This window comes from Rhamphochromis longiceps, linkage group LG18 (assembly GCF_057381845.1).
Source record: "Rhamphochromis longiceps isolate RC_006_pf linkage group LG18, R_longiceps_female_GT1.1, whole genome shotgun sequence".
Lineage (NCBI taxonomy): Eukaryota > Metazoa > Chordata > Actinopteri > Cichliformes > Cichlidae > Rhamphochromis > Rhamphochromis longiceps.
Window position 1 is genome coordinate 9,878,037 of NC_140574.1, and position 27,870 is coordinate 9,905,906.

The 27,870-nt window shown below is 39.5% G+C and overlaps 1 protein-coding gene across 1 annotated transcript; it reads left to right on the forward strand.

The window, feature by feature from the left end:
* LOC146647738 (uncharacterized) lies at positions 1 to 27,633 on the forward strand. Its single transcript, XM_085389767.1, has 33 exons — positions 1 to 89; positions 1,740 to 1,792; positions 2,308 to 2,334; positions 2,420 to 2,488; positions 3,417 to 3,470; positions 3,614 to 3,694; positions 3,857 to 3,919; positions 4,001 to 4,066; positions 5,252 to 5,320; positions 5,400 to 5,450; positions 7,095 to 7,199; positions 7,331 to 7,396; positions 11,040 to 11,099; positions 11,255 to 11,326; positions 11,475 to 11,540; positions 11,751 to 11,819; positions 11,981 to 12,040; positions 12,301 to 12,366; positions 16,334 to 16,399; positions 16,863 to 16,916; positions 17,012 to 17,083; positions 17,178 to 17,249; positions 17,643 to 17,699; positions 18,018 to 18,089; positions 18,171 to 18,239; positions 18,371 to 18,442; positions 18,642 to 18,704; positions 18,899 to 18,961; positions 19,661 to 19,735; positions 19,819 to 19,858; positions 20,668 to 20,719; positions 20,939 to 21,353; positions 22,250 to 27,633. The coding sequence occupies exons 2-33, from the start codon at positions 1,745 to 1,747 to the stop codon at positions 23,876 to 23,878; spliced, it is 3,963 nt and encodes a 1,320-aa protein (XP_085245893.1). The 5' UTR covers positions 1 to 89; positions 1,740 to 1,744; the 3' UTR covers positions 23,879 to 27,633.
* Positions 27,634 to 27,870: the final 237 nt, after the last annotated feature.

The following is a 27,870-nucleotide window of genomic DNA, read 5'->3' on the forward strand; positions in this document are numbered from 1 at the left end:
CCGTGAAGGAGTCGTCGGTTTGCTCCGCACTGATTTTGTTTATTACAAATTAGATGTCCACGAGTGTCTGCGGCGTCTTCAAACCTCCGGTAGGTGAAACTGCTCAGTGAGACATCGACGGGACTTTCTGTCTGTGTACAAGCTTCTTGTTTATCATTTACAGTTAAATATACGCACAGTGGAAGCTAACCTGCGTTATTTTTGGTTTCCAGTGTTGACACTGTAGTTGGTCAGGTCCTGTAAGCTTACGGTTTATTATTGACTCAAATACATTTCTTCAGTTTTGAGAAGCACTGTGAGTATAAATTGCATGGTTGTATTTGTAATCGGTAGCGTGAAAACAATTCAGTCAGAATATTTGTGATTAATTCCTTAATCGCAACGCCTGGAGCAACTAAAAACTAAACAGTAAGAGCAAATGTTTGTGAGTCAACCCTCGAAAAGTTAAACTTAAAAGCTGCAAAAGGAAATGGGGAGCGGGCGTTCAATGAACCGTTAATTTTTTTTTTTTAGTTTGAACCCTTTTAGAGTAGCTTTGCGTGATTCACAGTTTAGCCTTACTTTACTTTAGCCTTGGTGCAGACCCTCGGTTCATCCTGTATCTGAAACGAGCTCTTTCAGCTCCTCTCCTTTTGAGCTTTCTTTCTTCTGATTGGCTGCCCTTCATGGTCATAAGGTTTGAACAGCAGGTGGGTGGCTTCTGTTCACACAGCCAGAGCTAACACGGCCATATTATTTTTTTAAAACACTATCTAATATTGAGCACTGAGAACAGTCTTAAGCCTGAGCTTTTGATTCAGAGGATTCTACATATGCTGACCTCATCATTTGAAATAAATATGTTTAATAGAAGTATGCACCACTGTAACAGTATGTACATATGGCTGAAAATATTACTTTTCGTGTTTATTTAAAATTTATATATAGCTGAAATCAAATGCTCTGGAAGAGAGTCAGAGATTAATAACAGATATGATTCAATGCAGAGAGGTCTATTAACACATAGTGAGTGAGAAGGTGACTGGAAAGGAAAAACTCAATGCATCATGGGAATCCCCCGGCAGCCTACATCTATTGCAGCATAACTAAGGGAGGATTCAGGATCACCTGGTCCAGCCCTAACTATATGCTTTAGCAAAAAGGAAAGTTTTAAGCCTAATCTTGAATGTAGAGATAGTGTCTGTCTCCCAAATCCAAGCTGGAAGCTGGTTCCACAGAAGAGGGGCCTGAAAACTGAAGGCTCTCCCTCCCATTCAACTTTTAAATACTCTAGGAACAACAAGGAAGGCACCAGTGTGAGAGCGAAGTGTTCTGATAGGGTGATATGGTACTACAAGGTCATTAAGATAAGATGGGGCCTGATTATTTAAGACCTTGTATGTGAGGAGCAGGATTTTGAATTCAATTCTGGATTTAACAGGAAGCCAATGAAGGGAAGCCAAAACAGGAGAAATATGCTCTCTCTTTCTAGTCCCTGTCAGGACTCTTGCTGCAGCATTTTGGATTAGCTGAAGGCTTTTCAGGGAGTTTTTAGGACATCCTGATAATAATGAATTACAGTAGTTCAGCCTGGAAGTAATAAATGCATGAACTAGTGAATGCAATAAACTGTGGACAAGTCGATATTTGCTGTGCTGAATGGTGGAAGGTGGTCTCTTACTGCTGCTGCTGCTCCCGTTGGCATACAAATGGTGATGCTGCCATCACAAAGAAGTTAAACCCTTTATCTCTCTCTGCAGGCAGGATGGAGGTGTGTATGATGAAACCAGAAGTCAAGAAGAAACCAAAGTCGGTGAGAACATTTAAAGTTAACACAGAACAAACACAAGCAATGCACAACCCCAACACATCACCCATACGGTGCTGTAAATGTATATACAGCCTGCAGTGCAGATGTTTTAAGTGTTGAAGTAAATTGAGAGTACTTGCACAAATTAGTCAGTGTACAAGCTGCATTTTACACTGAACAAGTTTTTCTGTAGAATCTTTCAAGCACTTTGCAGGAACGATGCTGGAGGAGTTATTTTGTCTGTGTTTTCAGGTCATCTTAGTGTTTACTGTGTCTTCTAATCCTGGACTGACTTCATCACAAAAAGCTGCACAATATCTTGTTCTTGTTATGGCTGCAAATTGTTATTTATGTATGCTGTATGTCTGAGCTGCTGCAGAGAATATTAGAGACTAATCGCACATCTTGTTAATATTTGCCTAATAGATTACAAGCTAAACCTTTAAACGCCCAAAGCCCAAACAGTACTTAGCATAGCTAACAGCTTCTCTTTTTTTCTCTCTCTTCTCCATTTATAGCCCAAACCTCCTCCGAAGCCCACAGAGGTAGAGTGATAAACACATAAATAAATAATTAAGCTGGTGTTTAAAATAATCACATGCTGTAAATATATTATAAACATATTTTCAGATAAAAAGAAATGAACCACAGAGACCTGAGAAACCCCCTCCTGCTGTTCCTCAGAGACCGACAGATTCTGTAAGTCCTGCGTGTGCACAGAAAATAAAAGATTTCAAATGTATTGACATCAAATGGTTAATGATAATAATACATGCTGACTTATTTGATTTTTCATTGAAATGATGAAGCTAACAGGAGCTGAACTGTTCAAAAACGGCTTCTTCCCGTATGGACGTTAGGTGTGAGATTGTTTTTGAATGGGATGACCTCTGAGTACAAAAGAAATATCTGCTTTATAATTTTGGTCATTTATTAAAAGCCAATAAAGCTTCTTCTGTAATAAAAGAAAAATGTGTCACCTGTATCAATTAGACTTTTACTAACTGATCATTTGATCACATCTGATTTGTTTTAGTCATTTTTAAGATCTTAAATTTTATTATATTTTTTCCTTTGTGTTAATTTTTTTTTGTGTACATTGTTAATTTTTACCTTATATCGTTTTACTTTATGGGTCATTCTTATTTATTTAAACTATTATGTTATTTTTTTGTTTTTTGGGAAATCTTATCTTATTCAGCCTAAACATTTTTCTTAAGCTGTTTTCACACATGCCTGCCAGCCTTGAACACTGACACAAGTGATGTGAGAACGCAGTCAGATCGTTCATCAGCCGGTCTGTAACCTGCCAGCGCTTGAGCAGAGTCTTTGTGATGTCAGCGATTTGTACCAGTGTGAGATTAGAACAAATAAGTGTCAGGTGAATTCACAGGTAGTGAGTGTCTGCCTGTGAAAAGCACGCAGAGCATTTCCAGTAATCAAAGTTACTCCTGCTTTGCCCTGAATGTGAGAAAGATGAACTTTGAATAATGTTCTGACAGGATTCTCTACAGTTTTGTGTGAAAGTGGCTCTTCAGTCTAAAAAACTGTGTGGTTTCTAAAAATCTGTTTTAAATTGTTCTACTGTACTCATTTATTTCAAACCAGATTTGTATTTTCTCCACAGGAACTGAGTCACACACAATACAGACTGAAAAAAGTCACAGCAGCATACAATGGGGTGTGTACACATTGTGTTGCTTCTCCACTACTGCTGTTTACCACTTACATCATTACAGCTTTCCTTCATTTTCCTACTTCAGATATCTCGCTCATTTGTGTGACCTTTAAAAACAAGTTTACAACTTTTTTTTTCTTTATCAGAACGATGGAAATGTGAAGCAACAACAGACAAAAGATAAACCACCTGAGACGCCCGTGGTCCCACCCAGACCCACAGAGAAGGTACAGCACATTTTCTCAGGGTCAATGTAAAACTATTGTTTTACTGTTTTCTGTTTTCATGTTGAAATGAACATGAGTTTGGAGCTTCTCAGGGTTTCATGTTTCTTTCCTGTTCCATATGTCTTTTGTTATTGTTCCATGTGGGGCGTTTTGTGTTTGCAGGAACTGAACGCCCCAACCAGATACAGCCAACGCAGGCCGAGCGCACAGACCAAGGTCACAGAGGTACAAACGCAGCAAAGTACCATCTTCCTCCTCGCTTCTTTTCATAAACTCCCAGATCAAAACCTTCCTCTTTCTTTCCAGAGTGCCAAAGAAACTGAGCAACTTGAAGCTGCTGCGGTTTCCAAAGATGATGCAGACTTCAAACAGGTATTTGAACTGCACCCAATAATGTTCAGCTCAGGCTTAGTTCATGCACAGTACATACAATGTCTTGCTCTTTCTCTACACGTGTGCTTTGTTGTAGGGTAATAACTCAATGCTGACTGGAATATTTCAGTGGAGCCAAAAAGGGAGAGCGCCCACTTTCACTATTAGCAAAGCACCTCCAGCTGTTCAGTGTAAATGCACAGCAGGGCTTTAGACAAGCTTTAACATTTTGTGTTAGCATATCAGGGTGTGTGTGTGTGTGTGTACTTTTGCACTGTTTCAGGCTAATGTATCTACTTGTTGTTTATACTGTTCTGTAAGCAGTGATGCACAACAAGTTGTTTCAAAATTAGTTAATGATGGATGTGGAAGTGGCGAAATCCTATTTTTCATTATATAAATGAATATTTCTTTTAAATTATGATGCCTGTTCCTCCCTAGAAACAATTTCCCCTCCATTTTAATAATCTTGACTCGCCCCTCGTCCTGTCTTCTTGCCAGTCTGGAAACCCTCAAGCAGAGGAATCAGTGTTAGGACTAATAAGGGATGTTTGTTCTGCGTTGAATCTGTGGTAGGTACATTGTAATCGAAACTTTCCCGAAACCCTGTGCAGTAGGGCAAACTAATGTTCATCCATCTGCACAGGTGTGAATGCTGTCTTTGGATAGTCTTGTGGGCTACATTGTAAGGTCTACATAGATTCAACGCAGATGTATAAATGAAACATAAAGCGGCGTCCAGACAAAAAGCGCACATTGTCACACATTGCTTTGTCGTTGATGGTCACTTGCTAGAAAATGTGCCAATTGCCTAAGTAACAATCTTGTGTATTTACCACCTTGCCACAAATGAATCACCAGTGTCCTTCACTCTCATTGGTAGTCGCTTCAGTCGCTCACATCAAAGTTGGGAAAATTTTGAAAATATGAGAATTTGAAGCATTAACAAAAAATAAAAACATAGTATCTGTATAAACAAAGTACATCACATCATGAGATTAAAAAGTTAAAGATCTCTGCAGCATTTAAATAAATAAGAATAATAATCCAGCCCATTTTGCCAGGTCTCTCCACATATGAGAGCTGCTGTTTGTGACTCTTTCTGAGCCTTTCTGGTCAGCTGAGTAGTCAGAGTTTAGTTTTAATGTGGATTGGTGTGCTGAGCTTTCTTTTTTTCCTACTCAGGGTTACATGACGAATGGAGAGGAAAAGACTGATGACGTCCCAGTCAAACAGGCTCCCGACAGCAAACCGGTATGTGTCATGCGTGTTACCAAGCGCTCCACTGTCAGTGATCTCAGCTGTTTTTGTGACATGTGACTGTGGTTGGCAGGGCGTTCTGAAAGCAGTAATGAAAGGGTTGCAATTCAAGTCATCGCCAAAGGTACGAAGCCCAGCCTGAGCTTTCTGTTAGTGGTGGCTGCTGCGCGTTACTGTCTCTCAAACACTTTGACTGATGGTCGCGGTGGTGTTAACTGCACTGTGTGGGTTTTCTTCACTTTGCCTTGATGTTGCTTTACTTTCAAAAATGATCGAATATTTAATAAGACGATAACACAAAATATATCTTTGGCTGCACAAATTGAAAACAACTTGTTGGTTTAATTTAGCTCTGGTGTTTATAAACACTTTCCTATTTTAACAATCCACCAAGATGTGCAAGCACGTGAAAGTTGGTGCATGAACAGTGTTGGCAAGGTTACTTTTAAAATGTATTCCACTACAGATTACAGAATACATGCCCCAAAATGTATTTAGTAACGTATTCCGTTACGTAGGTATTCTGAATACTTTGGATTACTTAATATATTATCGTGCTTTTTACAACTACATGAATGTACTATTGCTGTGTGATTTATTACTTTTACTGAAGGTTGCTCGCCATACCAATACTAACTAGATTTTTAAATCTTAATATAAAATGAGTAACAGTAGGGTGGACATTAGGTAAGGCTGCACTTTTAGCAGCGATCTCGTATAGAAAACTATTCCCCGCGTATATAAAACAGGTCTGCGGCTCCGAACCGTAGTAAAGGGACCTCTGGCTAATACGTCGGGTTCCGTGTTGGGCTCGTAGCCGAAAACTAGCTTTACTTTGTTGTCTGGGTCAAGTTTGCTAGCGAGAGACAAAGAGCGGCGTTGAAAGGCTGCTCCAACGGAACCTTCGAGTCTTAATAGCTTACTTACAACTGGGCTCGTCAGGCACTCTTTTTGGCTGCAGTGGTTATTATTATATTTACATGCTCCCATCTCCCGTTTCTGGTCGGTCACAACTCTTACTGTTCGACTCTCCTTTTTCTCCCTCCTCGCGCTCACAGACACATAATGGGTATGGCAGTCCATTCTCCCTGCAGCACTACACTGCCCATGAGGCTACATTCTTTAGGGCTATGCCTGTAAAACTCTGCCTATTGCCTTCATATTAAATCATTTTTTAAATAATAATTTTAAAAAATATTTCTTCATGTGATTATGCGGGCTGCAAGTCGAGGTGACATGGGCCCTGAGATTGAGACACAGGCATTAGAGCCTCTTAATGCGTGTTTTGTTCGGGTTTCCACCGGCGTGGAATTACCAAAAAGGGCACAGCCTAACATATGAAACAGGAAAATAATCCATTTATTTCAACAAAGTAACTGTATTCTGAATACTACCTTTTTAAACGGTAACTGTAACGGAATACAGTCACTCATATTTTGTATTTTAAATACGTAACAGTTGTACATGTATACTCCCCAACACTGTGCATAAAATCACACTTCCTGTCTTTAACATGTTTTTTGGGGTCTACTTTGTTTACTGCCTACTAAGTTTTCACATGACGTCACTTCATTTGTAACTTTGTTGAGAGCCGCATTTGCCTGTTACAATACTTTGTTTTGGTTAATGACCAACTTGTTTCATATGTAAAGAAATTGTAGATGTTGGCGCCCGTGCTTTAGGGTATAGCCACATTTGTTTTTGTGGGGGGGGTGTTTTTTGCGTCTTGTTTTTTGTTTATCAATCACATTGTTGACTCTTTTTTCAGGCCAGCAGAAAGCAGAGTCCAGATTCTAGCACAGAAGAAGTGGCCTCAGAAAACCAACAATCTGTAGAGAAAATCAAGCAAGAAAAAACCGCAGAACCCAAACAGGTACAAACTGATAAAAGAATATTAAAAGTAAAGTTCTGCTTTTCCATTTAAAACGCACACATTATATGATTAGTGTGTAGACTTAATGTTGGATAATTTTTTTTGACTCTTTTTTTCTTGTTTGCTCTCAGGTCAGTAAAGCCGTCAGTGATGCTGAAGACGGAGAAGAAGAGGCGAAAACATCAGAAACGTCCCATGTAAGTTTTGTTGCAGTGGCATTAGCATTGGGGAGAAACTCCACAGGAGGAAAGAGGCAAAGATGCCATCATTTAAACACAAAGCTCTAATTCTGTGTATGTATTTAGATCCTGTTCATAAGCCGTACAGCAGCAGTCTGGAGTAACTTTGAATTAATTTTGCTGCTGTGTTTATGCCAAAAGAAAACAAACAAACATTCCTTTCCAGGGAAAGAGAGGTTTCTTCTCTGGTATCCTTAAAAACAAACAAAAAAAATCACCAAATGAGATGTCAGCACAAGTGAGTGTGCACTATTTCTTAAATAATAAAATGATGTAAAATGTAGAAATAAAAATGTTCTTCTGCTTCCCTGGCCACTGTGTCTGTGGGGATGGTGTTTGCTCTGTGTTCTAGCATCCTGATGATACCAGGTTTGTGCTCCAGTGGATGATGAGAGTCAAACCTTAAATACTGATCCATATGTGTAGGTTTACGGTATACGTCAACTTTTAAATGTCCCCCATTACTGATAGAAATCTCACAGTCTAAGAGGCTAACCTGCCACTTTTCATATCCTCCCTGGTGAATTTGATGTGTTGGTCCACCGAGTCAATGTGATCCGTGAATTGTGGTACATCCTGAGATTTGATTTTCACCCAGACAATCAAATCTCAGGATCAAATCAAATCAAATCAAATCAAATCACTTTTTATTGTCACATCACATGTGCAGGCACACTGGCACAGCACATGCGAGTGAAATTCTTGTGTGCGAGCCCCACAAGCAACAGAGATGTGCAAACGCAACAACACAAACGAGCAAAATACAAGAATGGCCAACCTGAAACTAATAAATATATGTACAATATATCAGGAGGGGTATAGGACTCACACAAATGCACTCTTTATTAAGACGCAAGCTATAAAATTCCAGGATCTGGTAAAGTTTAAAACAGTGCAAATAATATATAAAGCAAGGAAAGGGATGCTCCCAGTCGAAATAAGTAAATGGTTCTTAGAGAGAGAAGGGAGGTATAATTTTAGAGGGAAGTGGAATTTAAAAATACAAAGAGTAAGAACAACTTTTAAAAGGATGTCTATTTCAATAGCGGGAGTTAAATTCTGGAATGAGTTAAAAGAAGAAATGAAGGTCAGTAGTAGAGATGGCACGATACCACTTTTTAATGTCCGATACCGATTCCGATATCATAAATTTGGATATCTGCCGATACCGATATGAATCCGATATAGCGTATTTTGTAATCAATAAAACTGTTTTTTTATAAATATATTGCTGCATTTTGTATAAGTTCATACTCAAGTTTTAAAAAACAAGAGATTGAAGCTATTCTGTTATACCTGTATGCAAAAAATGCACTCCATTTTATAGTTCAGCAACACTGATCAATCTAATAAATTTAAACCTACACCATCCTCCCTATTCTGGTATTTTAAAGAGTACTTAGTGGATATATTAAGCAACCTAACTAATAGGGTTGCCAACTCCCAGCAAAAATATTAGGGAACCACCCCCCGCCCTTAATCGATGTAATCAACTTTAATTTAATGCAAGTGTAAAACAAATGCACAGAAATCAATTATTTTTCTTCAATATTTAAATAGATTCAACATCTTGCTTCAACAGAATTGCAGACTGCACAGATGGTACCTTTCCAAAGGAAAAAGTACTATAGCTTACTAGGGTGTATATTAGACTTATTAGTTACTATATACAATAATGGATTTCTATACATTTAATCAGATGACCACTTTTGTTGTAAGATTCAGATAATTATTTATTCAAAGTTTTTAAATGACATAACAAAGAAAAGTATTTCTTTGTGCCCCCCTCTCCCTGTTAGTGCCCTACCTGGCCCCTGACAAAGCTTTGCTAGACCCGCCCCTGCACAGTTACCAGCCGTCAGCTACTTAGAAAAGGATCTTGCTGTTATTTGTCTCTCAGAAACAGTTCATAACTTCCCTTCAACTCATTCATGTCACCTAAAAGGTAAACCTGTTTCTCCATCACCTGCTCAGCTCTGATGATTCAGTAAGGACATCTCCTGGTTTCATCTTCATGTTTCCCTCTCACCACATATCCAAACAGATATCATGACCAGCAGCTTTTACAGCTGTGGCCCCAGCAAACCTCAGCTGATACTAGAAAGTAATGTTAAATACATTCTAACAACAGCTTTTCACGCTTAAACGTGCCGCTGGTCTCCTCTTTCTAGCGCAAAGTGGGCGATAAACAAACAAGAAAGACGGGACTTGCGGCAGAAAAGCCGATCAGCTGATGATTGATCAGTTTCATGTTTGAAGTAATAACAGGAGAGGAAGGGGGAGGGAATGAGAGAAGTAGATGCAACTGCGCAGCAAAGACAGAATAACTCCAGCTTTGTGTCTATTTTTTAATTCTAGCTGAAGTATGGGACAAATCGCTTCCTTTTCACCTCAATATGGAACTCCGATGGCCAGTCCAGCTGTGGCTCAATATATCAGTTGTTAAGCTTAACGTGGAAATACTATGCAAACATTCAGGGATGAACTTACACACTTGCTTTACTTCTCTGGGATAGTTTTCGCCGAGATGAAATGCCGCAGTTAGGAAGCACGTACGAGGCTCCAAATGCTCCAACAGACCGCCAAACAGCCGCTCTATCACGTGACACATACTGCTCCGATGCGCCGATCTGGGTTACGCCAAGTAGCGCGTTTTGTGAGGTGATTTTGTGATACTTCGGATCGGATTACATTTTTTATTTCTCTCCGATATCCGATCCAGTAATTTAGGTCCGTATCGGACCGATACCGATACGTAATATCGGATCGGTCCATCTCTAGTCAGTAGTGATATAAACCAGTTTAAAATAAAACTCAAAAAATAAATTTTAAATAAGTAAAAGAATGAAGAAAATGCAATTAACCCAAGACAGCAGTCAAAGTGATGTTTATTTTCCTTTGCAAAATAGTAAATCTAAACATAGTTTTAGTCGAATGTGAGAAAAGTTGAAACCATTGTATACGTTTTTCTTGTTTAAATTTAGATGACGAGGAAATGATTAAGATGTAAACCTGAGGGGGTCGGGCTAAATAAATACATACTTCTGCCTACTCCTTTTCAAACAACTGCATGGAATGATATTATGAAATGTTGGTGAATGTATATGTTTGAAATAAAAATGAACTGAACTGAACAGGTGTCATCCACATACCTAAACTAATGACTTGGTGATGTTCCAGGGTAGGATAACAAAGCCCTCTTTTCCATTTTTTCCATGTACAAGTTGGCCACAATGGGTGAAACTGGGGAACCCATGGCACACCCATTTTTCTGTCTGTAGTACTGACCCTTGCATGTGAAATAGGTGGAATGAAGACACAAACACATTTGGTCGGTCCTGAGAGTGGTCCTGTTGCTGAGGTTGGGGTCCTGTAATCTCCTATGAACCACCTCCAACGTTTTAGTGACTGTTTCCCCAGATGAAACAATCAGACCATTGTTTCATCTGGGGAAACAGGCAGTTAGCCGAGACTGAAGAAGTCATTTGGATGAGTGGCGAAATGTTTCTCCCACTGAAAATGCTGAGTCCAGAATCAACTTTTTTGGATAATATTAGTGTTATTATCTTTTTTAAAATCTGAAATCATTTTGGTGTTTCAGGAGAATCTGAGTTCTCACAGTGACCTTTCTGCCAGCAGCGACAGCCTGTCTGAAAACAAGGTGAGGCCCTGTAGCTGCTGTAGTGGCAGCAGAGATAATGTTATCTGGAATTACAGTGTACACATACAGCTCAGTGGTATATTTACCTGCAAAATTAGTTGTCTGACTTTGGGTAGAATAACCGAGCATGAGCATGCTGTTCGTGTCTGTTTCAGGAAAAAAACCAATGGTACAGTGGGATGTTAAAGAAGAGGTGGAAACCAACAGAAAGTCTTCAAACTGATCAGGTAGAATCATCAAAAATACACATAAAACATACCAGATTATATGCACATGTATTGCGTAACTAGTCACACAAAAGACATAAGCTCGCATGATTAGGTTACTGCTTCCATCACCTGATAATCAAATTGCACGCTCTTATTTTTTGGGCAGGACAATAAAGCAGACAGTAATTCTGAAGACCTAGAAGAAGAGGAGAAAACATCAGAGATGTCTCATGTAAGTTTTCTTATCTTTAGCAAATGAGGAAATTCTCTTGCACAAGAGGATAGAGGCCGAGGGAGGGAGTTAGACAAGCTGCCATGGAGTTGTTTTTGTTCGGAAGCTCTAATTTTGTACATGCGTTTAGATCATCAATATCAATTCTCTTGTGTTTGTGGAAAGATGGAGATGTGTGGTCATCATCATGTTTTATCTAATCTATCTTAGGAAAAGGGAAGCTACTTGTTTGGTTTCCTTAAAAAGCCAAAAAAACCAGCCGCTGAGACGCCAACGCAGGTGAGCTTGCAACAGAACTGTTCAAAATAACAATTTAAATTGTTAAAATAATGGTTTAACTTTTAGGAGAACTTATTTGCCTTAGAAATACGTGGACAGAAACATTAATTTTAGTTTATCGGTATATTTTTTTTCCCTCTCAAATGACTTTGGTGTTTCAGGAGAATCTGAGTGCCCACAGTGAGCTTTCTGCCAGCAGCGACAGCCTGTCTAAAAACAAGGTGAGGTCCAGCAGCTGCTGTAGTGGCAGCAGAGATAACGTCACGTGGAATTTTAATGTACACACAGAGATCTGTGATAAATGAGCACGAGCATACTGTTCCTGTTTGTCTCAGGGAAAAAAAACTACGATACGCTGGGATGTTAAAGAAGTTGCCGAAACAAGCCAAAGCTGAAAGTGATCAGTTAGAAAATCTGATAAAACATTCCCTGACTCCCATGATGTTTTTCATAACTACTCAAACAAAAAATTTTGTTTCAGGACCAGCAGTCCCTGCATGGTGACTTACCCAACTCCAATGATGATCTGACTGTAGCCCAGTCAAAGGTGAGGATCATTTAATATTATCTTGATGTAATTCCAATTAATTGTTCTGATGTCACCAAGAAAAGATAATTTTTTTTCCCAAAACTCCTGGAGAAGGGATGCCCGGCAGGGGTTGTGTAAACCGCTGAAATTATTAAATGACAGGCTCTCAATAACTAGTGTGCATTTGGGGAGGCCACCCAGATACATTTGCGGACTTATTTTTATCTATTTCTAGTCTGTATTAGAAAATAAAAAGTGCGGAACAGTCGTCCATCTCTAATTTTAAAAGTTCAGTCACTACTTACTTTTCCAACCTACCCCCATCTCTTATGTTCCAGACTAGTTTTTACTGTGGCAGTGCAAATATCATTCAGCTTCTTCTCCATAGAGGACCTCATTCCACCATTAAATAGACTCCAGTTCGACCATCTTGGACACGCGGCATGTCCTCATACTGCTCTAGATGTTCGCTGAGAGCTGCAGCACCCATGCAGTCCAAGTTCACCCACGTGACATGAGACTCGCAGGCGAGGCAGCTGAATTACATCATTCTGCTACATCATGAAATACACAACAGTTAAAATGTTTGCAGAGGAGAAACTTAAAAGTGGCTTTTTAAAAATGTATTTCAGAGTCAGTCTTTTGCAGCACTCAAATCCATTCATATGCACATGCAGAAATACTTTTTTTGCACCTTTGGTACATGCACACGCACAAACATCTTAAATCTTACGTCTGTAGGAAAAACATGAACTACTGCAAATATTGGTTTAAGCTGAAGGAAACTCAGGTAGGGTTCATGTGGTGGTCAGTAAAATACTAAAAGGTGTAAAGTGGAGAACATGGGGGGGAAATGGAGTTTATAGTGTATGTGTTAAGATAAGTTAAAAGAGTAAACAGCTCAGTGAAGATAATGGAGGCAAAAGTGTCAACAAAAAAGAGTTTTTAACAAACGTTGGAGGACTTTGTGTTATTATAATATTCATATCTGAAGCCAGAAATCTGAGGGTGATTGAACCAGACACTGCTAACTGACTGATGAAAACGCCAGTTGGTGGTGAAAACCTTTTTCTACTGTGTATAGGAGAAAGGAGGTGGAGCCTAACAGACAGCTACAAGCTACATCTGCCAAGGTTGGCACCAACCTTTAATCAAAGCAGACACACACCCAATAATGCAAACTAGAAGGATTATAAAAGATTTCACACCAGGACTGCTGAGGAGCTCATCCTGTGGTCACACTCAACCATCTCGGACAACAGCAGTCTTTTTTTCTGCTCTGGACAACCGCTGCAAGGTGGAGGGCCACTCTAATCAGACCAGCACCAGCTGTGATCCAAGATGATGGAGCTGGGGTTTGTTAGGATGATAAGAGATTCACAGGCCAGCAGGAGGTTATATTCAGGGGTGCACATAAGTGGTCCGCAGGTGCGCATTCGCTGGCAAAATAAAAGACGCGCATCAGATAAGAAGTTGCAACGCGCGTTTGCGTACATAAGATTTTCTGGAGGAGGACAGACATTTGTTTAGAACTCTTAAAGATGTCGAAGAAGCTCCTTTAAGCAATTACTTTGGTGTTCCTCCACCTCCAAAGAAATGTCAGAAGGAGTCCGAACCGCAAAAGAAGCGCGTATTCTCAGAAAAGTGGTTGCAGGAGGTGAGCTGGCTTCAAACAAATGATGAACGCACAGAGATGTGGTGCAAAATATGCCGTGAAAATCCCACTCTAGCGGACAAAAACAGTGCCTTTTATATGTACGCAAACGCGCCTTACAACTTCTTATCTGGTGCGCGTCTTTTATTTTGACAGCGAATGCGCACCTGCAGACCACTTATGTGCACCCCTGGTTATATTGGAGTAGCAAATAAAGGTTTTACAGAAGAAAGGTTTATGAATGTTAGTGATTATTTAAAGATGCTCCCCACATTTAGAATATAAACTGGTTGAAAACAATGTAAATTAAAGTGAAGTTTATATTTATTACTAAAGAATATAAATTCAGGTACTAGTGTTGCTCACTGGTTGAGCAGGTGCCTATATGCCTGATGGCTGAAATGCAGTGACCTGGGCTCGAGTCCCCTTCCCCGGCTCTCTCTCACCCTGTCAAAAAAGGCAAAAAGCCCCCAAATAAATATTTACAAAAGAGTATAAATGCAGTGCACAGGAATAAAAAATTGGATCGTGAGAGTGTGCTTCAAGGTAAATTAAAGGATTAGAGAGCAGGCAAAGTGAAGGTAATGGTGGGAAGGTGATAAATGAGAACAATCACTATCTAAACGTCAACACTTTGAAAGGGAGGTGTTTTCTTAAGTTGCAGTGCATTTGACCTCTCAGGTCTACTATAGATAGGCCTTACAGTTTAAGAATTGGTGCCCTGCATTACAGATATGCTATTGGCTAAACGTACCAGAGAAAGCAAAACAGAAATGACAAAGACGTGTTTATTATATTCAGGGACAAGCAGAACTTGACATAGGCAGACTAAAAAAAGCTAAATGTACAGGAAACAATTTTTCTCTTATTTTTCATATTCAGTCATAGTGATACTTTCCTGGTTATACGTATGCATATTTTGGTGGTATTGCCTAAATACTCTACAACTTCCAGAAGTGCTTTGCTTTGGTCTTTCTGATGAATGCACACATTGGTTAAGCATCACCATGTCAGACACTCCCTTCTGTCTGTCCTCTATTGCTCATCTAATTTACAGTCGTAGGGGGCTGAAGCCTACCCTGGTTGTCACAGGGTGAAAGGAAGGGTGCCATAGACAAATCAAGTCTGTCACCAAGCCAACACACAGAGTTCATGATTTCATGATGAGCTGTTGGCTCAAACAAAAACAAACAAACAAACAAACAAAAAAACCCAACTTCTATGGCAAATCTCTTCATCCGCAACTTTTACTGAAACCGCTAACGAACCAGGTCTTATAATCAAACACCAAGCTACAGAGGAGACGTTGGTTTTTATTGTTCTTTGCTTTTAATTCAGGAGTTGGTGGTAAATACTGAGGCTCAGTTATCTGCCAGCTGTGAGAATGTGAATGACACAACCGTCACAAAGGTACTCGATTTAAAAAACAAAAAAAACCTTCTTCTCCTTTAAAAACAAAACAAAAATCAACTGTAGCTGCGTTAGTCATGTGAACATGAACTGAAACCTGGCCACACACATTAGATCTGATGCAGTGAGTGCAATGAGTCATTTACTGCTTTCAAATATGTGTCATGAAATATTGATACTTATATAATAATCTACATAATTAAAACCTCTGCAGATGTGTCAAAATCTTTATTACAAGTAAAATCTTACAAAGAAAAGACTCTAAAGTACTTACAGTTGAAGTAGTAATTAAGCAGAAAAGGTCCCTTTTTATTTTATTGTGTTTTTTAAATATTAAAGTAAGTCCTAAATACTGTATTTACATATAATTCTTTGGTTTGTTTTACACTTTTTGCAAGAATTCTTTGGACACATCACATCTTATCTTGACAACTGCACATTGAATTGAAATAAAAATCGATTTGACATGTTGACGTCCTCGTGGATCCATATTAGTCCACTTCTAAGCAGCCAGTTTCTCAAACTCTCCACCTACCTGCTTGTAGTATACGCTTATGTGAAACTTAACTCAAGGAGTAAAATATTCGGGTGAGGACATTTTGCACACACTGTGTGAACGGTGCTTTTTTATTTTTTATTTTACTAACTTAAATGTGTTTTTAAGAAAATTAAGCAATAACTTTAGATGTCAAATAACTGTAAGGGAGTAGAAGTATAAGAGGAAATTAAAATACTATGCAAGTACACTTCAGTGAGGGTTAAACTTCCGTACAGTACTAGAATAAATCACTGTGACATTGAGGCTTACTGATATCGAAAGTCGGCGTGTTGTCAAGTTCCTGTTTTATTTTCCCTGAGACAGTTTTTGCTACTGAATGTTTTAATGAATTTTAAAAAGTAACTTAAATGTGTTTGTTTTAGCAGAAAAAAGGAGGCCTGGCTAAAATTTTAAAAAGATCCGGCAGCATTGACAACCTGTTGGATGAGGTCAGTGTCAGCCCTGCGCAGAGCGATTACATGTTCAGCTTTTTACGTTCAGTGTTTATGCTAAATCAGTAATATTCCTCTTTCACACACGGCATCCCGTGTAATCTTGAAACTGTGTATAAAAGCAGACCTCATACTGAGTTGCTTCATTCTTGTCTTGTTTTTTTATTTGTTTGTCAGATCGTTTCCTTTGTGGGATTTCATGTCGTCACACTTTAACCACTTCCACATCAACATTTTAACTTTGTCTTGGTGCTTGAGTTACCCTTCGTTTTTGTTTTCTCTCTTCTGGATTCCTCAGTTCAACACACTGTTTTATCTCCAATCAATGTTTGGAGATATTGATCCTAATAAAAAGAAAAAGAAGAAGTCATTGTTAGCCATGTTACTTTTCAGACAGACCTTATGAAACTGATGTAGTCTGTACTGTCTGTTAGCAAGATTGTTAATTGTCTGATTTCAGGGGGAAAAACATTTCAGTGAGATGTTCAAGAGAGCTCCAAAACCAGCAGATGAGGTGCAGTGTTGCCCTTTAAATAACTATAATACACTCAAAGATATTCAGTTGTACTTGTGTTGGTCTTTTTTATGCTTTATGTTGTGTTTGTTCAGGAAACAAACGCAGATGAAGAACAGAAATTATCAACCAGCGATGAAAACCTGTCAGAAGCAAACACAGCAACGGTACAGATGTGGACCAGAACATTTGGACAGTCACAGTCATGACCTGTTTCACCCTCATTTATGTCTTTGATTATTTACTGTTCATATATTTCAGGAAAAAACAGGAGGATTGGCAGGATTCTTCAAAAAGTCTCCCAAACCAGCTCCACGCTCTGTCGCTACTCAGGTGCCAAATACATTTGGATTTTTCATGTATTTTTATGCTTTTCAGAGTTAGATGTAGTACATTATCAGAAAATGACTCTTTAAGGCCAAAACTGTACTTCTTCCTTCGCATTTGTCATTACTTCTTACTTCAAAACAAGAATCAAAATGTCATTTATATTTATTTCACTTCTGAAAATATTCCACAGCAGCTCAAACAAGGATGCAAATAATGAAAAATTTAAACAAACACACAAACAAAAGCAGATGTCACACAGCTAATAAAATCTTATTGTCATGTCATCACGCTCAACCAGACCAAAGTTTTGAAAGCACCATCAATCAAAAGACTGTTTTCATCATTTAATACAATAATCTGGACTTTTTTCCTGAATTCACTGCATTTCTTTTCCAGGATCCCCTCTCGAGGCAGCTGTCAGCCAGCTGTGACAGCCTCACAGATGCAGGAAAGGTGAGATTACTACTGAAACTACTGTCAGGATAATCAGGTCGGGAAGTTATCCTTTCTCAGTGTTGTGGAGTTCTACTTGTGGAAATGCAGTGTCTGGTTTAGGCTATTTGTGCTGCTGCATGTAAGACGCAGCACACAGAAATAATATTCTGCTCTGTATTAATAATGTGATGCCAGCAAATCTAAATATAAGTTTAGATGAGAGACTCTGCATCAAAGGTTTTAAACATTATAGTGTAATCTTTACATTTTTGTCCCTGTTTGGTGCACAAAATAAGTGCTAATAGTTTATATAAGACTGTATTTGTCTTTTTAAAGGAGGCGGCTTTGGCAAACAGTCAGCTGTCTGCCAGTAATGACAATCTTTTAGAAGCTTCAAGCACCCCAAAGGTCAGACTTTTGATTTTAACACTGTTTCTGAGGTTTAGCAAATAAATAAATAAATGCCTCATGGTTTTATTTTGTTAACAGGAGAAAAAAGTCGTCTTCTCCGGGATCACTGGGATGTTCAGAAGGACGCTCAAAACTGAGGAGCAACAGGTAGAAATGACATCAATCACATAAAAATCCCAACTTTTTAAGCTTTTTAAGCTAATAATTTGGGCAAGTAACATTTTAGGAAATTTAGCCGATCTCTCTTGAAAATAAATTATTCCTGTTGTCTGCTGCAGGAAGATGAGGACATGGAGGCTCCAGCAGGAGGCGGGCTGAGACGCAAGAGGACCATCAAAAAGAAAAGACGAGTAAGAGCGCATACGAGGAGGAATAAGCACAATCAGTGCGACGTATGCTTTTTACTTCCAGTGTCAGCTGCTGTAGTTGGAGTTCATCAACAATAATCAATGCATATCCAGACGTTTTCTTACATCATTTGAGTTCTCAGTTTTGATGTCAAAGCTCCACTTAAATAAATAAAACATTACTCTTGTTTATTTCTTTCAGGTTGTGTCATTCCGAGTTAAGAAAACTCTTCCTAACATTCCCAAACTTGGCCTGGCTTCTCAGGTACCTGCATCTGTCTGTTGTTATTTTTGTTTTGTTGGCGTTTTTTTTTTTTTTTTTTTTTTACCTTATTTTTCCACCAGATTTTCCAAAGTTATATTTATTAATAATTAACTTGCAGTCAGTCTGTAAAATGTAAAGTCTTTCAGTGTAGATTATTGTGGTCTATGACAACCATCATCATTTTTCCTCCACAGACTTCAGATGAAATGCCTTGCATTGAGGAAACTCTTGAGTTGCAGGAGATGAGCCCAGCACAGGTCAGCATGATGGCATTAAAGATTTTAAGTTAAAATATTCATTGTGGTTCATGAATGAAATTTTTAAAATTCTCCACTTGATGTTCATATTGTTTAATTTAACCTCCAACCAGAACTATGATTTTCAACTGTCTTTAATTTTCATTTTTCTAAATTTTCACACAAGAAATGTTTGTATAGGATAACCTCTGACTTTTGATGTGGACCTGTCACGTATGTGTTATTATATGTATATCGTAATTTACAATGTGTACACCACCGCAGTGGATTTTAAGCAGAATGTAATATGTGGCTGGAGTTCAGATTATCAGCTTTAATTCACAGGGTTTAACAAAAGTGTTGCATTAACTCACTGAGACTGAGGGGGGAAAAATTAGGAGTGACCGAATCAACAGTCTGGTGGATTCGACTACAATGATCAGCTCAGCAACACCACTGAAGAAAACTGAAGTGCATAATGACAGAATATTTTTCATGGTTTTAAAAAACCCAATATCATAGCATCGAGCCAAGTCGAGAACACTATCAAAGGAAGTAGACACATCACTTTCAAAGACTGCAATCAAGAGACGCCTTCATGAATTCAGTTCAGTTTTATTTATGTACCGCCAGTGCACAACAAAAGCGTCTCAAGGTGCTTAAATTGACAGGAAACTCGCAACAGTGCGACTAACAGCTGTTTTATTATTTGTTTTCCAGGAGAGCACAGTGGAGGTTCAGCCGGTGGAGATGGCTGCTTATCCGACTGAGGAAAACCCAGTCGAAACTGAGCCGGTGAGCCTCAGAGTTTGTGAGTGTTAGTCATTTATGGTATTTGACAGATGAGTTGTCTCTTCATTCAAGCTTCTTGTTTTCAGGAAGAGGATGAGCTTTTGGAGTGGTGGAACACAGTCAAAGGTTAGTGTGGTTTCAACTAGGGCTGTTCGATATAACGATATATATCGGATGATGATATAAAAACGTCTATCGTTTCATTTTACGCTATCGTTTGTTTCGCGGTGTCGCAAAATAAACTGTTTACGGCAATATTTTTTTCATCGTTTTTGATGGTCACTGTAGTGGCTATATTAATTTCTTAAAGTTCTCTCTTTCTCTTATATTTAATATAACCACACTACAGACGGACAAGCGCCTGTTTTTATGCGTTATGGTTAGCAACAACAACGGTAACAGCATCGCGTGTCCGCTTGTTTATTTTCCACAAACCTTTCACAATAAAGCTCAAGATCCCGTTGAGACTTTTCAAAATAAACTGAGTCACGTGAAAGAGCAGATGAGAATTAAAAAAGAGCCGCCAGGTGCTAAAAAATAAACCTTGGACTCAAACGTTAGAACAGGCTTTTCCCTGCAGCACAGAAAAGAAAAGAAAACGGCGGCCTTTACAACTTATGTCTAAAAATGTATCGTTTCATGCATCGGTTAAAACACTCAACTCCAGCTACATGGCGCGCAGCTGGAAACACTTCCCGCAAGTCAAGCTGCCCGAGATTCACAGAATTTACAGAAAATGTTACATTTTTGTGATTTATATTGTTATCGGACGATAGAATATCGTCCGATAACGTCTCATCTCATAAATCTCATATCGTCGGGATATGAGATTTTGGTCATATCGCACAGCCCTAGTTTCAACATTTAGGAGAACTATTATATATTTTTTATGTTTTCTGTCTACTCGTTGTATTATTTCTGCTGCTGTTTGCCAGGTTGGAAGGAGTGGAATGAGACTTCTGATTTCCGGGCAGAGGATGAGGAAATGTGAATACAGTTTCTGTTTTTTAATAACTTTACCTTCATGTTTCCAGTAAACATAATATTTGAGATTTTTGCATTTGTTTTTAGGGTATAATTCTTTTTTGATTTGTTGACAACTTTAAGGCTTAAATTTAGCAGTAAATCTAGTCTTAATAATAATAATTACAACTTTATGTGTCAGATTGATAAGCATAATGTTTCTGTTTGTGTCTGTTTCTGCAGGGCGATGGAGCAGGCAGCCGACCGCGTCTACATGGCAGCCCGTCTTTTCGTGCGTCTTTTCAACCAGCGCGGGGCGTCCTTACAGCATCGCATCCTGGAGCTTTTGGCTATGGCGGACGCTGCGGATGAGTTCCATAAGAAGACTGTGTCGGCCGCTGTGGGCGGAGGCGTGGCCAGCGTCGCGGGTAGCGTCACCACAATCACAGGCCTCATTCTGGCGCCTTTCACTTTTGGCGCCTCTATTATTGTGACAGCAGTGGGGATCGGTGTGGCGACGGCAGGCAGCATCACGTCAGCGACGGCTAAAATCACTGATACGGTCCACTCCAACATGGACCGTAAGAAGATGGAGAAAATGATCCAGGGCTACCAGGAGGAGATCAAAGTCCTCAGAGAGTGCATGGAGTTTGTGCAGGTGAGGGGATTTTTTCTAAAAGGTTAAGAACAAAGTATTTAAAGCACACTCTCTGAGATCAGAATACATTCCTGAGCCTACTAAAATATGATGGATTTTTTTTGTTTTGTTTTGAAATTCAAAGAAACATGTTGCCTGCCCAAGCTGAAATCTCTTAAGCTTTGCAGTAGTATCACAGATCCCTCAGCAGGTGGCATCATACAGCTCCAAGCTGTGTTGACTTGCAGCACCTGTTATTTCTATGGAGGCAGTAAGCATGTACTTAAATTTCACAGGACTGCAAAGCATCCAATGAAAACCTTATTTTGTATGTGCTATTTATTCACAAGATTATTTACGAGTTTTGTTAAGGTATTAAAATATACTTAAAAGTATTGATTTGGGCTTTTTCAAAGAGGATAAAGTGGCAGCCTTTCTTTCTCAAAGGTTAACGCCTGTGCATGGGTACGCGCTGCTCTGGTCAAGTGCTTATATGGCAGTTTACTGTGACACAATACTACATTACAGCACTGCAACAATGACTGCAGTGTTTTAAATTCCTAGGACTGTAAATCCAGAGTTTTGTATCCCTGAATTTAGACACTCTGAGATGTAATCTAGCCTAGATTCAGTCAGTTAAGTCCATGTTTAACTGATTGTGTATGGTTGGTACTTTATACCCCTTGGCTGTAAAAGGCTGATGGAGTATTGTCGTCACTCTGCTGGTTGGGCAGGAGGGCGGGCAGCGTGGACACCCAACTTTAACACCTAACTTTGGTGAACTCGACCTTTTAAGAAGAAAATAATAATTCTTTTAATAAATGTTAAAAAATGATATCTCAATAATATTTTATCAACAGGTTTGACTTTAAAATCAAATATATCCATCTCTTTATTGTCTCTCTTTTCTGCTGTAGAAAGGTCTTGACACCCTGCAGGAGTGGGATTTTGAGAAATACGCTCAAAGTGCTGCCAAAAAAGCTATGAACCACAACATTAAACACGTGATGAAAGAGGGAGGCCGCGCGGGAAAAGCCCTGATGATCAACACCAACCAGCTCGTCAGCACCGTGCAGGTTTTAGGTAGGGCAGGCGGCATAGCCAAGGCCGCTCAGGCCATCAGCGTCACCACAGGCGTCATGTCGGCACTCTTTTTGGCTTTGGATGTTTTCTTCCTCGCTAAAGACTCTCATGAGCTTCACAAGGGTGCCAAAACCAAATTTGCCACCAAGATCAGAGAGGTATGTAAAGACCTTCAAGATGGCCTCCTGGAGCTCAACAGGGTGAAGACGCAGCTGCAGAAGACGATGGACGGCATTGAGGTGGAGGAGTTTGAGGAGGTTGAGGAGGTGGAAGTAGAGGTTGAGGACGACTTGGTGTCTGATCCAAAGAAGCTGGCTGAGCTGGAGCAGGAGCTGGACCTCCTGGAGGAGAAAGTGGACAAGAAGGTTGTAGAGGTTGAGAAGAAGGGTAAAGAAATGGAGAAGGAAAATTCAAAAATTAAAAAGGTGAAGAAAGAGGAGAAGAGCATAAAAGAAAAAGATGAGAAGGAGAAAAAGGAGAAGAGCTTGAAAGGAAAAGATGAAGAAAAGGAGAAAAAACAGGAGGACAGTAACGACAAAGACAAAGAGAAATGCAAGTCCAAAGAAAAGATGCCCGATGAGGAAAAAGAGGAGAAAAACAAGGCAAGTGGCAAAACTGCCAAAGAAGTCCTGAAACAACAGTCTCAGAAAGAAAGCAAACAAGACAAAAACACCAAAAACAGAATAACAGCTGGAAATGACAACTGTAATGGTAAGGTCAGCAAGATAAACGATGATATTGGTACAAATAAAACAACAGAGAAAGAGAAACATAAAAGTAGAAAAGAGCAGGAGGAAGTGAAGAGCAGATCAGAGGGCAGCAAAAGTGAGCGAGTGAAACCTGAGAGAGGAAGTGAAAGGAGAAGAAGCAGCAGGGATGATGAAGGAGAAAGGAAGCCACCTGAAAGTACATCTGTAAAAACAGGGGACCGCAGTAAGAGGAGACATAGCAGCAGCAGTGAGAAAGGGGTAGAAAGAGGAGGTGAACATCTAAATAGAGGAACTGGCGAAGAAAGGCAAAGCAGGAAAGGGAGCGAGGAGGATAGAGGAGTGAAGGACTGGAGAGCTGAAATGGCAAAAAATAGAGAAGAAAAGAGACAATGTCAGGAGACTGAGAACAGGAAGGAGTCGCACCAAGATCACGAAATATCATCAACGAAGAGGAGAGGGTCAGAAAGAGAGTTAGGAGGCAGCAGAGAGTATTCAAAGAGGAGCCACCACAAGAGGGAGCACAGGGAGAGGGGAGATGAGAAGCATGGGAGCAGGGTGGAGAGTGCAAGGAGGCAGTTTGAGAGGGCAGGAGGTGAGGGAGGTGACACAAAGGCAAAAAGAAAAGACGATGGAGAGAGTCAGAGGAGTAACAGAGAGAGGAGAGGAAGTGAAAGAGGGAGAGAGCATGAACACAGCCAACCAGGACAACGAGCTCGTGCCAAAGCTCTCCTGCGAGACGGACTGGACATTTAATTCTAACATCTACCGCCTTACCAACAAAAACATACAGTGTGTTACTTCAACAAGAAAATCCACTGCATCTACGGTTTCTCACAGTACTGCAGTAAACCAGTGATAGCTGTGTGTACATGGAGGTGTACATTACAAACAGGAGCAGCAGAAGGCTAACTGAACTCCTTTTAATGACGCAGATACAAGGATGAAACAGTAGCACTACTGGGGTGGGGGGTAGGGGTTGTCCCACTTCTGACCTGATGCTCTGTGAGGAGCTTCAAGTTGAAAGTCAGGACAGTTTGAAAAAGAAGCTGATTTTTGTCATTTGACAATAAGACAGTGATGTAGGAACGCCAGCAGCAGTGTTGTGAGCTGTCCAGAGATGCATTAGAATATCGTCTTGAAATTTTTTAGCATGTTTGGTTTTTGATTTTTGACTCCCAGAACGTCTTGATTACACCTCTTACAAATGTGATGAGTACGGGTGTCTTCATGGGATTTGTGTGATCCACAGATGATAACTCTAATGACTTTGATGCCTTCAGCACGACTGTTGGGTCAAAGGTAAAACTTTATTGTATCAGAGGAAAATTTACCTTCTGCTACTGTGCAGTGCTAAAAATAACTCGACATACAACATATAAATACCCCAATAAAACATGGCAAATGCAAAAACAATAAATAAATAAATAAAATCAACACTAACATCACTTCACATGGAATCAAATCAATTATGACACCTGAGAATACAAGTAAATCTGCTAAATTAGAATTCCAAGTTATCATTAGACAGTTATCAGTAAAAATAATAATAACCAACCGCTGCTAAGCCTTTGGCATACTGACACACTACATAATACAGTGACGATTAGCGTGCTAATGTTTGCAATAGGTTCAAACTCTGAATTTAGTCTCTCTGTTTCACTCATTTGCTTCTCCCTTTGAGTGGGAAAATGTAAGGGGGTCTATCTGCAAACACTGTGAGACACGACACTAAGACTTCCTATGAATCATTGCATTTGGAGGGGCAGATGTTTTAAGGTCCTGCCATACAGTCAACCTGCAGAATGACTCTTGCAAAAGCTTTCAGTGCGTTGTGGCATGGTGGCATGATTAGCAGAAAGTAGTCTACAGGCCATCGGCACTTTCTAGTCGACTAACTAATGCACTAAAATGGATAATAGTAAAAATAAGTAAGGGGAGGTTAATACATTTAAGATGTGGCTGAAGTCACTCTGTAACATTTCTGCAGCTGAATAATAAGCGAATTGTGAATGTGAATGGCTGAATTTGGTGAGTCGGGATGATTTGCAGCCCGTGCTATACCTACCCGTTTTATTTTCCACAGCTTCAGAGACACTACATTTAGATGTTTTATGTATGTTTTGCAATTGCAGTATTTGTATGTGATGGGTTTGTAGCTTAAACCTATTCGCTGGAACGTTCAAGACAATTTAACTACACAGCAAAGCAAGACACGAGTAGGCAAAGTTCTTTATGTTTCTCGTGCACGGGAGAGAACTGGAAAAACGCCGTTCCTTCGCTTGACCCCAGTTGCTCTCGTCCGCTCCCCCCGTAACGCTGCTCTTTATTGAGGTTACATGAGTATGCATAGGTTCATTAACATATGACATATGCATACAAACAAAGAGTACCTTGTCTGTGCGTTGTGTGTGTGTGTGTGTGTGTGTGTGTGTGTGTGTGTGTGGTCAGAATGTGACCCCATAAACGACTTCCCTAAACCTGCTGGTCTGGGAGTCCAGCAGTTCATCTAAACAAAAGGCACTTAGACTAAAACAGATATAGATGTGTTTATCCTGCCATGAAACAGTAAGAAGGTATGACCTCTTAATGACCTCTCCCATGCTCCCAGGATGTGGGTGTGAATGCCAGAACAGTCTGGAAGGCACACAGAGTCTTTGCAGACTACTAAGGATCAGACCCCTATCAATATGACATCGATTCTAAACTCTAAGCATATATGAGTAAATATTTCTAAGCATAAATGACAATCAACCATATAAACCTGACAGTATGTAATTGCAGCATTTGTTTAGGCAGATTTAGGTGGGTTGGGTTTAGATGCTCCCTCCTTCCTCTGTTGAACACAATCAACCAAAGTCGGTGATTAAACACAGGATAAATGACAAAAAAACCAGTCATGATTATTACTGACTTCTAACATCATATAACCTTTTTTACATTTATTTAAAATATGTTACACAGTGTCTGTGTTTTTTTTATTCGTGTATGAAAGTAAAACTTGTATGACTTGTATGTTTTAACAAGGTTTTCTTACAGAAATGCTCCAAATTGTTTTTTTATATGACAAAAAAGCCAGTTTGACTTTGAGTCATTAAATTACAAAAGTAAAACACACCCTGGAACTGCGCCAGGCTGATAGAATAATCATGTGATACCTGTTCGTGTTCTTAAAGCTCACCTGTTACAGAGATTTTTCAAACAGAGCACTTTAACCAGGTGTCGCTTCCTCCATGCCCATGCTCTCAGGTTTAATGCCGCTACATTTTAGTGATGGTACTTTGTTTCTGTGTTTTCATCACTGGTGTCTCAGTCTGTGTATAGTCATTGTATGTGTTTTTACATGGGTCTTTTCTACTCCTCTGGGCTTTTCATGAGTAAACAAAAAGAGAAAATGTCTGTTTTGTGTCCTTTCTGCTACACCTAATAACCTTGAAGCAGATGTCATGGATCTCACTTCCACAGTTAAAGTACAAGAGTTTCTAAGCTCACCGATGAGCTCTCATGGTGTATACCATAGCTACAGTGTTGATCAGATGGTTCAAAATAAAGTGATCGAAGTCGTTGCAGTTTACCAAAACCAAATTAAGAGATACTCTGTCGTCTTTAAAAGCTACATTTCCATTATACAAAGCAGTGTTGTTACCGCCAAAAGCACTCTACATTTCCGTACAAATTTTACACACTCTTTCATACCTGAACAATTTAATGTGTAGACTGGAGGAACTGGGACCTATTGGGGGTGTTTAAAATGCCATCCTATAACATCACCACTTTTAATAGATTGCATTATTTATGTTATAAACAGATCACAGTGGTTTGCACATTTGCCTAACAAAAGAGCCTTGGCTCGGCTCTGGGAGGAGATACAAATGCTTTTGGGGTTGTGTCAGGAAGGACATCTGATGTTGAAACAAGAAAAGAAAAATCTGCCAAATCAATCTATCCCCTAAAAATGTTGTGAGATGAATGTGATGGGTCAATTAAAAATGATTTGTTAGTTAACTGTTAAATTATATATAGTTTAAATTAACTATCTATTCACCAGCCTTTAATAAAGTGTCACGCTTCTGGGTCTTTGTGACCCAGCATTTTGAGTCTCTTGTGTTTTGGTATTTTATATTATGGTTTATGTTCTGAGTCCTTTGTTGGGCTGTTTTGATTATTTAAGTTATTATTATTACTCTAGGTTCAGTTATGGCTGTTAAAGTTTTCGTTCTTCGGTTTTGTTATGGCTTCCCTGTGTTCCGTGTCTACTCTGTGCCGTTCTGTCCCACGCTTCAGGCCTCTGTTCTGTCTCCCCAGTCTCTGTTAAGTTTACGTGTTTAGAGTTCAATCGGTGCTTTTCATGTTTTACTTTGAAGGTCCGTGTCTCATATCAGTCTTTCTAGTTTTCTTTCCCTTGTCTCGTCCGGCCTAATCACTCCCAGCTGTGCTCTCCTTCTGTGTCGCATTCCCCTCGTTATTCCTCGGTGTAGTTAAGCCCCGTGTTTCTCTTTGCCAATGTCGCAATCTCCTTTTGAGTTCACTTTCTCACCTCTTGTGTCGTGTGCGCACAGCCGCATTATGACATAAAACCATAAATTAAACATAAGGGAAAAGTGTTTACAAAGCACAATACTTATCACATGGTTTGTAACCATGTGATAAGCCTGCATTAACACCATGATGATCTCAGCTATTTTCTGCGGCACATTAAAAGCAACTCAGTGATCAAGCTGCTTGTGTTACTGTAGACCAGCTGAGTC

What these genes read in the sequence shown, in the direction of transcription:
- LOC146647738 (XM_085389767.1), top strand. Translation starts at nt 1,745, where the DNA reads ATGGAGGTGTGTATGATGAAACCAGAAGTCAAGAAGAAACCAAAGTCG. An exon ending in CTCAGAGACCGACAGATTCT is followed by an intron (nt 2,489 to 3,416) that starts GTAAGTCCTGCG and finishes TTTTCTCCACAG; the next exon opens with GAACTGAGTCACACACAATA. An exon ending in AATTCAAGTCATCGCCAAAG is followed by an intron (nt 5,451 to 7,094) that starts GTACGAAGCCCA and finishes CTCTTTTTTCAG; the next exon opens with GCCAGCAGAAAGCAGAGTCC.